The 18,993-nt window shown below is 44.1% G+C and overlaps 2 protein-coding genes across 2 annotated transcripts in view; both read right to left on the reverse strand.

Annotated features, from left to right (window-relative positions):
- micos13 (mitochondrial contact site and cristae organizing system subunit 13) overlaps positions 1-18,993 on the reverse strand; it is a 313,292-nt gene that overhangs the window by 124,524 nt on the left and 169,775 nt on the right. The window lies entirely within an intron of this gene.
- celf5a (cugbp, Elav-like family member 5a) overlaps positions 1-18,993 on the reverse strand; it is a gene marked incomplete at both ends in the record, with an annotated part of 179,588 nt that overhangs the window by 63,146 nt on the left and 97,449 nt on the right. The window contains one exon of the mRNA XM_083970449.1: positions 15,719-15,767. Coding sequence (XP_083826575.1) covers positions 15,719-15,767 — 49 coding nt within the window. The remainder of the gene's footprint in view (positions 1-15,718; positions 15,768-18,993) is intronic.

Below are 18,993 nucleotides of genomic sequence, written 5' to 3' on the forward strand. Positions count from 1 at the left end.
TATTCCAAACTTTCCCAACAACATATACCCAACAAAAAACTCCCCTCTGTGAAAACTACTTCTCCAAAGCTCACATCCCACACTGTCTTCTCTCTCTCCTTCCATACCTGCCACATGGGACCGAGCCTTTCTTAGTCTTGCATGAGAGCCAAGGAGGTTGAGAATACAGAATCCTTCTTGGCAGGGATGTGGGAATGGAAAAGGACGGAGGAATGAGGGGATGAGGGGTGATAGAGGTCTCCCAGCTGTCTAAGACCCGGGCTCGTCCCAGCACACTGGTTCTCACTAATGACCAGAGGCCCTGAATTCCTGCGGCTCCCCTGGGACAACAGCTGCTGCCATCTCCAGCTTCTCTGCAGGCTTTGAAGGGGACGTGGCAGCAGTTGTAGCTGGCCATGCTCACGCCTAGCAGAGCAGCAACTCAGGGATGGGGACAGACAGGCTCGTTGTGCCAGCAGGGTGGCTAAGCCTGCTGAAACCCCATCCAGCCAATTACTCCCTCCGAATGCCAAGCCGGCTCTCTAATGGAGAAACTGGGGACCGCACGCTGTTAGGTCCTCTCACAGGTTTACAGGTTTTTACAGGTAAGCAGTAACACTCCCACTTCAGGTCGCGCATTTTTTTCTCTCCGTTCTGACAGTTAGGACTAAATGGGGAGAAAAGCTCAGTTTGATTCTCTCCAAACCAATTTGTTTAAAATGACAAATTCCTTATAGAGCTCTTGTTTCTCTCTGTCGTCCGTCCACTCACACATAGCCCCTGGTTAGGCTTACCCTTTAGACTATTTGCAGAGAGACAGAGAGAGAGAAACTGCTGTATAAGAAAAGTAGTGAAAACGGCCGGGCTGGAGGGGGCGAACGCCGATGGTTAGACCACCTAATCATTCCATTCACGTTCCTGCTGTTCAGATAAGCAGCACAGTGCCTCCAGTGAGCCTTCCCTCCATCGACGGCATACATATACTTTAACACAGCTAATTTGTGCAAGTCTTGCAGCACTTGCACACCATTTAGAGATACACTTCAGATTTCACTAGAGACCCAGTGGACCGTATGGCGGGATGGAGGTCAGAATAAATAGAGCTGCTCCAAACCCAGGAGAAATAAAATTTAAAATATGTATTGTTTCAGCATTCACCATTGTTCTCCGTGAAAGCTGTTGAAGTAGCAATCAACATAACTGTTCCTTCAAATACAGTTGAGCTGCTGTTTGTAAATACAGTAAAATGGGAATAGTTCTTCTCCGCCACTTAACCAACACAAGAAACGTACATCTAATTAAGTCTTCTCATTAAAGAAATGACATTTTTCACAAGACGGGAGCAAAACAAATTGAATGCGAGACAAATATAAAATCACAGGCTGGGAAAATTTGTTTTGTTACATGTGACAGCTTCTGGACTGTTCTTCTTTCCCCTCTGTGTTTACAAAACAATTTGTGGGAGTCCGCTCGACCAACTTTACTCTAACAATGCGTTATCAGACAGAGAAAAACAAGAGAGAATCAATAGGACCTGTGGTCATGTATAATTTGCAGGGCCAGCACCTGGCTGCCAACAAATAAAGATTTTTTTTTCCCCTTTCCTGCATGTTGCATTCAAGGATATTGGACAATTTTGTTGGAGGTAGGCAGCTATCTTCACCAAATTCTGGCTGCAGGTCAGCTGAAATGATTGAATCTCTGTCAGCTCTGTGGGTTGCACTGTCCTCATGTAAACAGGGAGGCCTGAATGTGTTCTTCACACTTCTTTGCCTGTTAGGTTTATCTCCATGCACGAGCTCAGCTGAGACACACACACAGACAAACTGCACCTTGTAGAAGTCACAGCCAAAACACACTGACGGTAAAATAAATCTTTTTAATTGCATCGAGAGTAGTGTGTGATTCTCAGCCGTTTTTTGTGTACAACCTTCTTAACCATACAGTGTGTGATTGTGATTGTGTGTGTGTGTTTGTGTATTTGTGCGTGTGTGTGTGTCAGGTTGGTTGGCAGGCTCTGAGGCGGCCTTGGCCAGTCAGAGAGCTCCTCTCCCTGAACCAGCTGGGCCCTTCTGCCCCCCTCCAAAGCAGTCAGTGCAGACCACATGGTCTCACCCCAACTCTGAAAGGTGCCATTCAGCCTCACACAGCTAGACACACACATGGACACATGCTAGCAGACACAGATATGCTGGGCACCAAAGCCCCACAGAGAAATACTAAAACTTGTGCTGCCCACACACAACAAACTGATCTGCTCAGCTGAGTCCCTCACTCACAACAGTTCAAATCTAAAATACTGTATATCATCCAATGTCAGTGATTACATCAGTGATTATAGTTATTAAGCAGACCTCACACAAACTGCTAATGTCTATCTCATGATGCTCCTTGTAAATATTTCATTGTATGAATACATTTTGCATTAAATGTTTTGTTCTGATATACATTGTTATAAATGATGGATCTTAAATTACTGAATAAACTGAGATCTCCATATTATAATTTTACTATGGTCACTCACTACTCTACATGCTCCGTAAAACTGTATGTCTGTTTCTCTTACTGGGGTTTCTGACTGTTTTCATCCAGTTACAGCAGATTTTCCTTTCCTTCCTTCTGTTTTACATTGCACTGATTATAATCCCACTGGGCTACATACTGTAAACAAAATTGACTTTCTTTGATGAAAAAAATACTAGTCCAAATGTATTACATTCTTCTGCTTGAGCATGATTTTATATTGTGCATAAACCAGCGCTGTGCTGATTTTGAATTTATTTAGATTTTTCCTTTTTCTTTCAACTTTAACTATAAATGCCACGAGGTAAAATGTAATTGTAACTGTGATATTTGGTCCCTTCAGTTGCATAATTGAAACACGCTGTGTTTTGTGTGTGTGGTTAGAAAAAGGCCATATTGGTGCTTTGCATTGTCAACGCTGTTGTTCTGCAAAACAGGTGAACTTTTGAACTGAGCCATATTTGGCAGAGAAGCTGTTCGCTCGCAGAGGTTTGTTCTATCATTCTCTCTGAGATGAGGTCAGTGGAGTGGACAGAGATCAAGAGATGTGTTGCGGAGAAAATGGAGAGGAGGAGGAGGAGGAGGAGGAGAAGTGCAAGAGCAAGAGCAAGATGTTGGGAGGTCCAGGTCACATGGTGGGCCTCAGGACCTTGTGGTGGAGGCAAGTGCACTTCCCCTGAGCTACATTTACCCTTTAGCTGCAGTCAGGCAGGCAGGCCGAGTGGACAGAGGTAGGTGGGGGGGGGCTGGGGACTGGGGGCTGGGGAGGGGAGGGGGGGCACTGGGGGGAACGAGAGAAAGCGAGACGAGTGAGCTGGAGAGAGAAATGTAGCAGTGAATTCTAATGTCAGATCAGAGCTGAGCTGAGCGGCAAGGAGATCTCTCCTGCCAGCAGCGTACGAACATGCATCAGTATCAAGGGTAAAATATTGTGATCTTTGATTATTCCCTCTTTCACCTTTCATTAATGTCATCCAGATAGAAGGCAAGGCAGCTTGACATGCACACACAAGCGAAGAAAGGATTTCACAGACACACGGGGTGAGATAGTGCAGGATTTTGACAGAACCCTTTGTTTCCTTCGTACTGTTGCTGTACATCGCTTCTCTCTCGTTGTAGGTCACATTCGTTTCATACTGAGACGGAGCTTTCCGTTTGTCTGTCTGACTGTTTTCAGCTTTTCATCTTCTGTTTGTGGGCTCACGTAATGAGAGCTGAGAGAAGCAATTAGTCGTCATCATGTGCAATAAAGAAAGTAAGGACATATTAAATGGATTTCCAAAATCACACATACTCTCACACACTATATGTTGTGTGATAACAAGGAGGTAAAGTATAATATGAGAATGCCTGATAACAATGGCTGTCACTTTACATCAAATACATGCAAAATCTCAAATAAATAAATGTTATACAGTATGTTACCTGTGTAAAACAAAAAAACACATTTTTATTCTGATGTTGTTATTACAGCCTCCTCAGAAGCAGGACACAAAGAATGTGTAGAACTATAACGATGCAATTATAATAAAGATATGATTCAGATTAAACTACATAAATGGTAATGGAGCACTATTACCTTGTGCCAAGTGGGGATACGGTAAAATTGTCATGGCTGGGTCTGTACGTTGTTTATTTTAATGGAATCAAATGGTACAAATAAAATCCTGTTTCTCTGTCGTGCAGGGATCCCATTTCTCCAGATAAATAATTCAGATTGTACATGCTGGGAGGCCAAGAATAGATTCTTAAAATAACAGGAGGATGGAGGGGACAGGAGGAAAGACGACGGCAACTATCCGACAGGGCTGACAGCCAGCGAGCCAGGGATTTCGTCATCCTTCAGCATCTCAAACTCTCCGGTCTCTCCTTGACCTGGGAGAGGGAGCATCTCCCGATACCGCTGCTATCATTACACCCACCACGCAGCCAAAAGACGCCGTTCTCCTGTCTTACGCCTGATAGGCCCAGATTTAACATGTTCCCCCTGTCATTGGCTGCTGCCCCTGCTGTCAGACCGGTCTTGTTAAACTGAGCTGCTATAGATTAAGAGGCCTGATCAGATTAGGATGCCAAATCGCCTCGCAATAGTACCGCTCACTCCGACATCAGAATGGGATGGTTGTTGCAGCAGTGCTTCAAGGTTTCACTTTAACATTCAAGAATCCATCCCCGCTTCCAATCCTGCGTATTAGGTTGATGTGTGCCAGCAGTCCAGGCAGGCAGCTGTCGAGGGCTGTACCTTTCCCTAAAGCACATTGTGCCGGCGCAGCTCCCCGATTCCCTGATAACATTAATGCCAGGCACATGTCCCTGAAACAGCCCAGGCATTTTCTTAATATTAGAGATGTTAGACTGGCCTCCTTTCTTTGTCCCCACCAAATTCCTTGAAAAAATCTCCTGTGGCTTTTAAGAGCAACACAATATTGACCCACAATATCTTCCACATCAACAGCAGCCGAGCTATTCGCTTCCCTAATGGTAGGAAAATCAATAGGTAACGAATGGGCTTATTTATATTTCAAGCGATGATGTGTCATGTTTTGGGTTTTGTGACAAGTTTATTGCTGTAGGGGGGGAACTGAGGATGCGAGAAAGAAGGTGTGCGATATAATAAAAGAAAGAAAGAAAACACGACTTTGGAAGTGCATCAGCTGTTGCCGTACCACAGCAAATAACAAGTGCTCCAGATCTTTTCTTTAGCAAGCAGCTGCTCCACCGCTGTCATTTTTCCGAGTTCGACTCTGTAGCTAATCTAGAACGACAAGACAGTTTGGACCCTCAGATCTCACCCAATAACAGCCTGCACTATCAAAGTGTTCTTTGAAGTTCATGTTCTATAAAACTGGCTCAAGTGTCAGGTCAGAGTTCCTGCAGCTGAAGGTACAGCAGCTATTTGAAGCCCTCGTTCTTCTTTCTATTATTCCCCGATGCTACTTTGGCTGCCTTTGTATTCTTTATCACAGACCCTCTTCATGTTTTTTGCAAAGAGACAATCAGGATGGCCTGTGTTTGGACCCGAAAGCCCCTAAGAACTGAATTGTCTGGGGATACGCTTATTAACTTCTTTGTACAGAGACCCATTCCCCAATCATCCTTGACAATGCCAGCTCGCCTGATAGACTCATCAATGAGAGGGGGGCCAGGGGAAAAGTCGAGAGATTACAGAAAAAAAAACAGAATACAGAACAGCAAAGGCAAACAAAGCGCACATTAGAGAATATAGGATAAAACTGAAACCAATATCAGTGCAAGCTCTAAGGGATCTAGTCAAGGTAAAAGAACAAAAAAAAGGAAAATAAAAAAACTCCCATCACAAGTTACCATGAACCACTGCAAGGCCAGGGCAGTCAAAGCAGGACCGCATCAACACTCGTACTTCAGGTGGCAGTGCTGTAATAATGACTCAGTCAGGAATACACACAACGCACACATGCACGAATACTTATGAATAATGTTGAACCACTCCTCCTTCCTTCATGCACCAAAGCAAAGGTTACCCCAATCATCTTTTCGGCTGCTGCAGTTTTACAGCCCCAGAATGACTGCTTCTCTCTCCATTACCTCTGCACTCGTTTGACTGGCAGATGGGTGGAAAGACGGTGGATGGAGAGTGGGCGGGTGGGTAATCACGGGGCCGTGTGTCACAGTGCGTGCGCGTTTGCAGCACTATTTGTCGTCTCAGCAGGTGAGACGGAAAAAGGCAGGTGAGACGTGGCTGGGCCCCTAATTTAAAAGCCTCTTTACGGTGCCCACTGAACCAACGTTGGCATTCCCTAATGGTGCATCACAGACGCGTCGTTCCCGCGCTGTTCCTCGCCATCCCCATGTCCTGTGTCCTTGTCTGTTGTCATTGCTTTAATAGCCGCCACAGCTTAAGTCGCAGACAAAATACGCACGACAATTCATAACCAAATTTCTAACAGATTCAATATCCGACTAAGTGCTGTATATATATGTGCGGCCTGCTGGAGTATACTGATCTCAGTACAGCACACTGGCTCAATAGCTGTGTGCTTGGAGCAGGTGTCCTTTTCCAGTCCAATGGTAGCATGACACAGTGATTTAAGTGAATGGCGTGGACTGACAGTGAGAGGGACAGAGGGTGATATGAGAGGCTAATGGAGTTAATATGCTGAGATGGAGAGATAGAGGGAAGGAGAGGTTAGATTGGAGAGGCAGACATGGAGAGCTACCCGAGTTACAGATACTGAAATCTGTATGCAGATCTAATTTTACACACGTTGTTTTCTCCTAACGTTGTTTCTTGTGTCTTTAACTTTCTACTGCCAAAACTGGTTTACACCCTCAGAGCGTAAATGCTCTCAAGGATCTGTTGCCGTCATCGTGCCAGCATTTAATGCGTAAAAAATTTGATTTTGTATTTAAAAAAATATCTATTCAAATATGAGCTGGCATTTTAATTTATCTGGAGGTGGTTTATTGTTATGATTATTTATTTTCAATTCTTACCTAGGATCACCACCAACATTTTCATAGTGAAGTTGTGCTGCGTTGTATTGTGTAAACAAAAAAAAAGAAAAAAAAGTGACTGCATTGAATACATTTTGAGTTCTCTTTTATGCTGTCTGGAAAGGCATTTTCTTTCTGTCTTACTCTCTGGCTCTTGTTTTCTTCTTCCCTGTCTCTTTCTTTGTCATCACTGATTTGCCTCGCTATTCTATCTCTTGTGTTCCCTCTGTCCCTCGTTTTCTATTTGTCACTCATGCTCTTTTCATGTCCCTGCTCATGAGAGATTCAAGGTCATTTTCATACAATAGCATCCACAGAAAACCAGAATTTCCACCTCATGGTTGTGTGCCTCTGCCAGCCAGCCAAGTCGCAGGAAATATGGTCAGAACTTCCCATTCTGTTCCCGAGTTACAGCACTGAATAATGAGCAGAACAGTTGTTTTTGCACAAAATGATGATGTCACAATGAACATGACCTTTTCCCATTCGGACACAAAATGTCTAATGTTTTCATTTATGTTATGGCTAAAAAACTCAACCACAAAATCCTAATCAGTTCATCTGCAAACCCAAGTGAATGTTTATATCAAATTTGAAAAACCCCGAGATGTAATGTCCTGGAGCCGAGTGCACCAGAACAGAGCAGACGGACAACCTGATAATGCATGTGATCTTCTTATTAAACAGACTGAAACACAATATGAATGTGTAAACACAGTCACACCTTGTAAATACTGCAAAACCAATCATTACATACAAACAGCTATTAGCTCTCAACAACTAACAGCTGTAAACTTCAGTATGGCTTCTGCTCACGAATGCATATCTGATTATTAGAGTCTGCATGAGCGTGTTTGTGTATATTCAAATGTGCCGGCGTTAGTGCCTGAGCAACAATCACTTCTGTTTCCCTCTTGTCAGTTTTTGTACACACCAAAGCTCCAAATAGTATTTGGCCTCTCTCAGTGAACAAACAGGACATTTTTTATTCCACATGGAGCGGAGGGAGCAAAGGTCTTTGCAAAATTAGGGCAGAGAATTCAGCGCTGGGAGGAGGCCAGACAGAGAGGAGAGGAGGGCAAACTCTAAAGTCTATTGTTGGGCTGAGGATGATCAAACCCCCTGAAAAATATCACACCAACACTCTATAACCTGTATGAACGGGAATCTCTGTTGTAAAGCTGTAATTACAGGCTTTAGAAACCAAATACTGAAATTCATCGCGCTTGTCTATCCTGCTCCTGAGTGTGTGTGTGTGTGTGTGTGTGTGTGTGTGTGTGTGTGTGTGTGTGTGTGTGTGTGTGTGTGTGTGTGTGTGTGTGTGTGTGTGTGTGTGTGTGTGTGTGTGTGTGTGTGTGTGCGTTCATTTGCTTGTCTGCATGTGTCTCCAGTCTGCTTTAATCTCCTTCCATCTGCTGGTGGACCTCCACTCCCAGTTCTGAGGCCTGCCATGCCCCGCCCGATCTGCTGAGCCTGACCTCACTGAGCATATATGTGTGTGTGTGTGAGTGTGTGCGTCCGTGTGAGTGTGTGCGTATTATGTGTGTATGTGTGTGTGGTGGGTTTGCTTGATGAGCCTGGTTCCTTATGAAGTGGTGTCATTAAAGCAGAGAGAAGGAGCAAACGGGTGATTGCAGTGATTTGGCAGAGGTTGCATAGACTCCGTCCTCCAATCAGAGCCTTCGTCTGGCCTCTCCAGCTCCACTGCAATCACAGAGCACCAAGTCCACAGAGAGTGTATACACACATACACACACACACACACACACACACACACACACACACACACACACACACACACACACACACACACACACACACACACTGACACAGCCCAGGTATGGGCTTGTCATTGCCATTGTCTGCTTACACTGTGAATACACATCAGCAGGTCATCATGAACTTCTAACAGGCTGTTTTTTTCCCAACTAAAATGAACTGCACAAATTTAATGATTACTTGCACAATTAATCATATTGTATGGTGAATTATTTGTGTCAGCACTCATAAATCCGCAGGAATGCTACATTTCAACCAAAGGACAAGAGGAAAGAAGAAGATGTGGCAGTAATAAACCCTGCTGCTGCTACTGTTGTTTATCTAACGCACTGCACACAGGTTATTCAAAGTGAGCGGACACGGCCAAAAAAGATGAAGAGGTTCACAAAACAAAATGTAAATAATGCAAGTTTTACAATGCTCAGCTTTTTCTCACATTCAAAGTAGGTTAGCATGGAAAGCCTCTGGAATCTGTAACTAGACGCATTGAAAGATTATTACTTTCAATTCATCATTCGTCCACAAGGAACTTATTTGCAGGAAAATGTGATTGACAGGGTTCATATTCACAAGTGGTTTACTTTAACTGTCCACTGTGCTACACTCAACATTATGTTGCATAAACTAAAAAATTCATACCCAAGGACATCTCACAATGCTAATAATGGCCTATTGTGTTTTAACAGAATCATTTAGTCTTTGCCAGAATATCTAGTATCAATGCTATAACTGTTCATTCTCTTCCTAGACACATTGAGACATGAGATTATATATGTGTTGTGGCTCTACAACTGACAACTTAAACTTCAAAGTGCCTCATTTATGTGGTGCAGAATGCAGGGCCCCTTATTGTCAGAGCAATTTAGACAACTACTAAACAACATGTTTTGATGTGTTTAAAGGCTACAGAGAAAATCGGCAAGAGAACAAAAGGGGAACAAAGCGAGCGAGAGCGAGAGAAAGAATTATAAAGTGCGGAGAATTGAGCACTAAATTGATCTGTAGTCTGTCTGTCCCCAAAGAGAGGTTGAGGTGCTGTAATGAGAATGGCAGACCAGATGCATAGAGGGGCCGTCTCTTCCCCATCTCCGTCCCTCTCTGAAAGAAGACAAGTTTGTTTCTCAAGGTGATTGTTGCGGTGATAAGGGAGAGGGTGTTATTAAGGGTGACAGCGGAGGGGCTGAGAGGCAGTGGCTGACTGGATAACCTTGTCGCCATCCCCGCCTCGCTTCCTTCTGCATGAGCATCTCCACCACTGGCCTGCCTTGCCTGCTTGCTCGTCTGAACACAATCTGCTGGCTGGAATTACCTCCCGGCCTCAGGAAAACTAAACATGATTTCTGACCTTTCCTTTCTGTGTTCAACAGTAACCTTTGCTTATCCGCCTACGCTACGAGACCATCGCAACGAGCAAAGGGACGCAGTGGATGTGTGTGTGTTTTCTTCTTTTTTTTAAACAAAAAAGGTAGAGAAAGAAAGCGAGTGAGAATGACTGTGTGTTCACCTGAATTTGTGTGTGTGTGCATATACGCACAGGCGAGTATGGGAGCAGATGCGATGACTGCAACCCTCATCAGAAAAATCATGCAACAATGACCGAGCCACAATGTCCAGATTTTGCAGTTGGTGCTTGTCATTTTTGAGTTTGTGATGTCGTTTGTGTTGTTGTATCTATCCCGTTTGGTTGCTGCTGCTTGCATCTGTGCATGCGCAGACTGAGTCAACCAGAGAAGTTGCAACAATAGTGAATTTTGTGTGTGTATGAGACACTGTGTTTGCAGAAATACTGCATCTTTCAACTAGCTGAATTCATTACATCATCACTCTGCGTTCTCTTCCCGCTCTTTGCCGCGTCAGCAAGTTTTGCATTGGTATTATCATCAGTAGTTTGTTAGATAAGGCTAATTGATCTCCACCTACCCTGTGTATTAGCGAATTGTTGTGATCTACTTCTTCCACTGACTCTGCATAACTGCTACAGCCTCAGCACAATCTGACCCCCGGGAGCAAAGCGCATCCCCACAGAGATGATTTCATCATCTCCTCCTCTGCCTCTGTTTGTCTGTTGCTCTGCTTCCTCTCCTCTTGTCTGTCTTCCATAAACCCAACTCACCCCGCCCCTCCCCCTTTCAAAATAACAAACTAGTTTGTGCTGATGTGAGGGTAAATTTAAGAGCTTACAGGCAGAGTGACCCGAACATCCCAGACCGGCTTGGTGGAGTTAGCTGACTGAACTCTGGGCGAGCAAAGGCCTGTGTATCAGTATTGTTTGTGTAAGAGCACCAGAGGGGATTTGGACAAGGAGTGTGAGCTCTGAATGTGTGACCCACAGCTGGCCTTACCATTGGATTAGCTCACCCTGATCCTCGCAACCTCTGAACATGCTACCTACTATTTCAAGATCTCTCCATTTATGCCCAGCCAAGCACATTGTGACCAGTAATCTATAGTTTTCTTCTCTCCAAAGGGAGAAGATATACTGTTCAGCTTTTTGCTCTGCCCCCGCTGCCCCTCCCTCTCGCCGGTTTATCCACACTTTTCTCTGTTTATTTTGCACTTCTCTCCCCACTTTTAGTCTCAGAAAAAATTCTCCTCATTCACCTCTCCACTCTCGCCATCCGTCTTTACTCCCCTCATTCCTCTCCCTCTAACTACCCCTCTTCCCCTGCATTCCTCCTCTCTTTTCTAAAGGGGATCAGTGGAGCTTAGAGGCCTTCCTGCTTGGTTCATTACTGAGCTGCTCCGACATGGGAGCACGTCTCTCTAGAAAGAAAAGGAGAACGCCACTGATGTTTAATACATGGACCACTCTGTTGTCTTTTACGCCAGATAAATTCATCATCAAAAACTGAGCACAGAACAGCAACAGAGCATGTAGCCCTGTTCTCTCAATCTAGATTCCCAATCTTCCCCTCTTTCTTTTCGCCCTCACTCTCCATTTAACTCATTGCCTTTCTCTCTGTCTCTCTCTCTCAATCTCTCCCCCACCTCTCTCTCTCTCTCGCTTTGTTCCGTCACGTCTCAGTGAACTGGAGCAAACCTTTTCATTGTCCTTCAGTTGGAGTAAACACACAAACACAATGCAATGTTGCTGGTTGGCCTGTAACATGAAACACAGCTCTTGAAAAGAAAACTGACCCCTTCCATTCAGCATATATACACTGCGTGAATGCCTGTGTGTAAATATGTAGCATATACTGGACATGGCCCAGTGTGTTCCTAATATCATGTACATACAATTTCCCACTGCGTACATGTGTTTGCATGAGAGAGGGAGAGAGGGAGTGTGTATGTGTGTGTCAGAGCCTTATGGGATGTATGTGTTCGCCTGTTTGTCCTCTCTGTGTGGGTGTGTGCGTGGGCGGCAGGCCTGCCTTGATAATGCCAGAGCCTGTTTCTAATCCAGGCCTCCTCAGTGGGCTGTAGCTCTCGCTGTGCCAGGCAGGCCCTGCTGCAACACCAACAGAGCCCCAGCTGACAGCTAGCCTGCTCCTCTCTGCTTTCCGGACAATCTCTGAGCTCAAAACTTTAGGAATGGGGTTAAGCTTGGAAATGAGAGGAGTCGTGAAGGAGATGGGAAAATGCACACAAAAAAACAAAACAATTTAGCCTGTGAGCATGACAGGTCTTTTAAGATGAGCCAAATGAAAGATGATACAAAGGAGAAAATCAAATGAAAGGGCAGCCTTCAAAACAACAGGAAACGAAAATGGGCAGATAGTAATGGTGGACCGCTATGGAGGGAGGGGGGGTGCCGCTGGTAAAGGGTTTAAGATGAAATCAAAGTGGTTAAAGCTGATTTATCCCGTGTAAGAACGCCAAGCCCTCTAAGGAGGCACTGAACGGTCCTTCACAAATGAAATATCAGCAGCAGTCAGTGCCAGTCATCAGTGCCACATGTGATGGAAAATCAATCTTTTTCATATCAGAGACCTGTGAGGAGAAAACAAGAGAGACAGGTCCCTGCTGCTTCCACACTGCACCTCTTTTGAATGCCGCGCCCACGCCCCCCACCCCCCACCCCCCATCCCCAAAACACAAACATCCCAGAATGGTCTGCGTCATCAGTGACGGAGACATTCGAGGTGCTGGTGGCTCAATGTGTAACGGCTGCTGTTCTGCTAGATTAGGTAGGTGATTGGCCATTAATATTCATTTCACAGTGTGTCTTTGCTAGGCGGCAGCAGGGGCTGACAGAGTGTTTGGATGGATTTACTCTACCATATATTTCCCTTTAATTTCTGTATGCAAGGTGGTTTACCTGTACGGCCTCAGTCGAGTTACCTGGCGGTTGGGTGGGTGTACTTATTTTTTTATCAGTTTGTTCCAACACCATAACAGATCTCCACTAGAAAACTGCACAGTTTTGCTCAAATGTCCAAGAGCCATCAAATATTTAGGTGAATTAGTGAGAAGAATATGTTCTACTGTTTTCCTGTTTGATGACCAGAGGCAAACAGGTTTGTATTTTACTGCAACAGTAAAGCACACCGGTCTGGTCTGGACCTGTCTGGTCTTAATAACACCAGAGACAGGCTCCTGGAGGAGCGGAGGTCCAGCAGGTATACAACCACAGAAACAGGTCTTTCCCTTATGGATGGCCCACCTGGCTCAGGTGACCTGAACTGTCTCCCCCATAATGAGATTAAGGGACTAATTATTATGACTGTGTGTGACTTTGTGCACTGAGGAATATATGTCCCCTATTGGACTAAAAGTGGCCCCTGAGAGAGCAGGTCTAAGAACTAGGTCTGTCTCTGGTGTCCTTCCCTCCGTGAGGCTAATTAATATTTTTTTTCCTCCTCTAGTTCCTTTACACCACGCAGAGTTACAGTCCTGAACGTATTGATCGGGATTCTGGCAACAGCAGGCAAATAGGAATCAAAATAACAAAAATTTAATCTTGGCAGTTTTGACAGTGTGAAATAAGAAGAGTAATGAAATGAAATCCTCTTCAGTCTTTTACAGCAAATAAGAAGCAAAGGCTTGTCTAAGTAGGCCATGGAGGAGCATCAGCAGCAGCAGCAGAGTCCGTCAGCTAACAGTCGCAAGAGCAGCTGAAGACGGAAGCAGATATGGAGAAAACCAAAATTATCTTTGCCAGTGATTATCACAGAGAGAATTAAGGCCAGCAGATTAGAGGCAGAATGAGAATGGGAGATCTGAAAAAAAAAGGGAGATCAGATCCATTCCCCTTCGCACATTCCCCATCTAACCCTTCCATTTCTACTTCCTAACCCGTTAAAGTCACGCTAGTGTTTGATTGCCCCTGCGGCGCCACTCTGACCTGTTCATTTAAGATGATGTGCAACTCTCAGGTCTGCTGCTGCACTCATTTGTTCCTCAGCGGGGTCCCCGTGGCTGGCCAATAAGAGGACCCCATACTGACCAAAGTGCCCAGGGAGCTCTAAAACTGGCCACTCACAACCAAGTAAAGAGACAGCTGAGTGTCATTGTTAATGTGGACACACAGCACCACAATGGCAAAATCAATGGAGCTATAGGAGACATCAATCTTGACAAACACAAGACCCTTCTGCTTGTCTCACCACTCCTCTAAAGCTACGAATGAATGGTTGAGAGAAGAAAGAAAGAAAGAAAGAAAGAAAGAAAGAAAGAAAGAAAGAAAGAAAGAAAGAAAGAAAGAAAGAAAGAAAGAAAGAAAGAAAGAACGAAAGAACGAAAGAACGAAAGAACGTGATCTTTATTGGCCTTTCCTCCATCCATCTCAAGGGGTTATGCTGTCCTTTGAAGACTGTGTGCATTTGACAGGCAGCCAAGTGGCCAGCCATTCTAATTCACCCAAAACAGACAGAGGTTTTTAGGTAAAGCCTCAGAAGTGCAGCACAGCAGCTGCATGCAGTTGGCATCATTTTTATGCATTTTCTCCCCCCGCCCGCCTGTTCTTCACTTCCAAATCGCTATCTGTGTCTCCCTCCACAAAGATGAGAACGGCTCAAAACAGAATTCCACCTTTAAATAACAAAAAAGCCACTTGCTTTGTTTCAGGGGGTGACACATGAGATGCACACCAAAAAAAAGAAATAAAAAAAAAATAACAGCAAGGCTCATTGTTTCTGCCACTGACTTGAAGGATGCCTCCTCATCTCATTAACATATATGCAGATAGGCAGTGAGTAAATGAAAGCCTCCAAAAACGGAAGAGATCAAAGACAACAGAATTAAGGCCAAGTAATGAGGATCTTGGCAAGAACCCTGCAAATTTATTGATTGTTTGGCAAGCTGTACGTGCTCCTGCTCCATTTTCCCTCTCTCTATACCATTTACTCTCGTGTTTCAAATGCACACAGATCAAGCAGTGTGGGCTTTAACAGGGCCTTTGCGTGGCTATGGCTCCAGAATTGAGCCCAAACACCATCTAATTTACAGTGCAATGATAATGTGCTTGGCATAGGAAACAAGAAAAGAGAGAGAGTGGCAGCAGGAAAGCCCATCAGAGCCCTACATCCTTTCAATAACACAGACTCTTTAATCAATTACAAACAGAACAAGGGCACAAGCAGGATGAGGAGAACAAAAAACTGAGATTATTCCATAAACCCCAATGGATTTGAACCAGTAACAAATGAAATAAATGTTCCAGTAAGTAGGAGACCAGATTACAGGCCTCTCCACTAACATTTGTCCTAAACTTTGACACCAAACCTCTTTGTGTTAGATGTCACTTGATGTGTTTGATATACATTCAGAAGCACGGTTTGCTTTAAAACATTTGTTAAACCTCTTTTGCAATGATCATGTTGCTACAGTGTATAAATGACATATTTATACAGTGTGGCAGTGGAGGAATGAAAAGGACTTGAAGGAAAGAGGGTATGAAATATTGCATTGGGAGCAGTGGAGCAGATGACATCAGAAGAAATGAAAGAATGAAAAGAATTAACCTAGATAAGACAGATGGAAAGGGGAGATGAATAAATGATGAAGAAAAGAAGACAACTACCTCCACGGCTCTCGCTGTCAGCTGGTTTCACCTGGATGGGGCGAGTCATCTGGAGCAGAGAGAAGAAAGGGCAACAGAGAAGTTAGCGCCGGTGACTCAGGCTGTCGTCGATACAACAAGAGGCCACAAACGAAAGGTGTCAAGGTCCTCTCTCCCATACTAATGGTGGTTCTGCGATACTGATCAAAGCGCCTTGGCTGGAGAGGAAATCAAAACGCCATCATGCAGCTAAGCTGACTTGTCACTATAGTGTTTCTGCTGTCTGTTATTCAGTGTAAACAAAACAACCTCAGCTCTTGGTCACACATAAAATACGGTGTGTGCGTGTGTGTGCGTGTTTGTGTGTGTGTGCATTTGTATTTGTGGATTTTCAAGGCAGGTGCATGGAGAGGTTGAAGGGCTGAATATGTGTGTCTAAGGGAGAAACGCAGAGGCAGTCCTAATAAAAGTGAATCCAGCCACAGGAGGAGAGAGATCAATGCAGGCCTATTGATCCAGGCCCTTGGGCTGTGGAGAGTGTCTGGCTGGGAAGGATTCTCTGGTTAGGAGGCTCACTCTAATCCACTGGACCCTGATAAGAATGGCATTGCCTGGATTAGATGCCTCTGTCATCACAGTTTTTGTGTCACGCTCCCCTCCTTCCCCAATTTTACCTCCTTCTTTTTTCATTATTGTTGTTCAAGCTGAACAATTTTACCAGACTTGAGCCTGATTTGTTTGGAGTAAAAAGTTTGAAAGATGCAGCTGTGATTTACAACATGTTTTTTTTTCTTCTCTTCTATTTTATAATGCTGCAGCACCATTTCTTCATCTTATTGAACGCGTGCATACAACCTCTTCACACACATACTGGATATATCCCCACCCACACATGCATATAAAATGTATATGTACTATAGGTGTACATAATGCTTACAAAATAATTCATGTTGGCAGATCTCTGCCCTCCCCTTTGATTTAGCCCGAAACAAATGGATTTCATGGTAAAAACACACACATTTTAACACATCTGGGGCCAAAAGTAGCACAAATTTATAACAAGATTACGGGAACATAAAAGCAACCTTTTAGACCAGACTCAGCTATTTACAGTAACCCATTTGTAGCTTCAATTGAAACATCTTTTTATGGCTTGAAACTATTTGCCATTACCTGGCATCTCAGTCAAATCACTGAACCATTCAGCGCTGATATTTTTACACCTTCATATGTATATTTTGCTCCATCGTCCTGTCATGTATCTTTTTTTCTCAGTTCAATTCCAGAGCAGGGCTGAAAAGGTCAGATTTAAAGACAGGGCAGTCCAATAAAAGCATGACATGTTCAAGGAGAAACACCATAATGGGATTTTAAAATGTCTTAATAACATGCTGATATATGGGGGAGAGGCCCGGGCCTGATTCGTTAAGTGCTAAACGTATCCATTTTCACCTTGAGGAACTGAGTAACCTTCCTTCACTGAAATTATTCCATAAATTTACCCATCGTAAATAATAACTAGCAGCGGCTAAGTCTTTGTAGGAAAACAGGGAGGATATTATGCTTGTGAAGGTTGAGGTTTTAGCTACTTGTTTCTTGGCTCGCTCCCCATCCCTCTCCCTCCCCATCTACAAGTGCTTTCTTTTCCTTGTACAACACGAGCAAAGTAACCCTACAGTATGCTAATGCCAAGCCACAGGGCACTCTGCTCCACAGCATGTACGGATAGATTACAGAATCAACCGCAACGCTATCGCACACGTGTTCAAAGCAACCTCTGAGACAGAAACACCTCCAAAAGGGGGGTGGGGAGAAAAAAAATAAGAAATCATCCGCGAGACAAATTCCCAGATAACTTTGTAACCCTCTGCTCCTTCACAACACAGGAAATCTTTGAATTTGCCTTTGACATGTCAAACGGACAAAAGATGCCTCCATCCTGCCAGCTGATTTTTGTTTTTGCACGCACGATGGAGGAGGCCAAATCCACAGCTGAGGCTCCTCTACCATGCTATGATCTCAGCCGTCTCTTCAGGGTGCCAGTGTGTGGGCGGCAGCTCTCTCTAAAGCTAGTTACTGTTCAGCCTCCAACATGCCAACTTAATGGTCTACTTATTTGCCTGCAAGCAATGCATTATGGTCCTGAACAGTCACTACTGATTTCTCTCTGTTTGTTCCTTTTCCCCCTTAAACACATGTGAAAAAAATCGCATCAGAAATTAAATGCACGTTGCAAGGCACGCTCACACATAGTGATTTTAAGTCAAATTTATCAAGCGTGGCCGTTACCAGGGAGACCATTCATTAACTTTGGCTACTGTGGGGTATGTTTTACTATGTCCTTTGTGGGCTGGAGCTGGTGGCTTCTCAACATGGACCACAAGGACAAATAACACAAGTTTTGATTGGGATTCTTTTCTTTTTTTTTGTTACGGTTGTGTTTAGGTGAGTTGGGGGAACAGAGAGAGGGGTAAGGGAGATACAGTAAATACAGGGAGAAAGCAAGGGAGAGAGCCTGCAACTCCTAGATAAGATTGCTTCTTCTGGTGAGTGGCGTTTCTACAGCTCTGACTCCACCCTGCCGCCTTTCACTTTCAAACACACACTGAAAAAGACAACACAACTGCTCTCTGCAAACACTGCATATTTACAAATCAACCACCTGCCTCCCTATCGCACCACAGCTAAAAACACAACACAGTTTGTGGGACATTAATTATAAATTGACCAAAATAAGGAAAATGTTTAACAATAATTTGTAGAGAAACTTTTATTCAACTGGCCTGATATTCTGTTTTGTTTCCTTTCCACGTTAATCTACCCAGGGGTGTGTGACTTAAATACCTTGATTTATTCAACAAGGTTTTCCAAACAAGGAACGACATTCCTGGTCTTACTATCATAAAAAAGCATTTGAATGGTGGGGGTGTGTTTCCGATCCAAATGCGATATTTGGTGAGGAGGATGTGTCTCCTCCAAATATTTGTTGTCTCTGAATTTGCATTTCAATACCCGTGAGGAAAGCACAGATGTAGTCCAGTGAATCACACTCTCTTTAAAGACGGTGCATGTTTCAGCACAACAAATCCCATACTGTGTGTTTCTAAAGTCAGGATACCTTGACTTGAATGGGAATGTGTGTGTGTGTGTGTTTCTCTTTCTTCCATGAAAGCCACGAGTGGTCTTTACATGTTGATGACAGGCTGTAACAGACTGTACTGTACGGTCTCTATGTTAAGGAGACAGTGTGGACATGATGGACACTTTCCTGAGGACATCGGTGACATTTTCTACAG

The sequence above is a fragment of the Trachurus trachurus genome (genome assembly GCF_905171665.1).
Source record: "Trachurus trachurus genome assembly, chromosome: 4".
Lineage (NCBI taxonomy): Eukaryota > Metazoa > Chordata > Actinopteri > Carangiformes > Carangidae > Trachurus > Trachurus trachurus.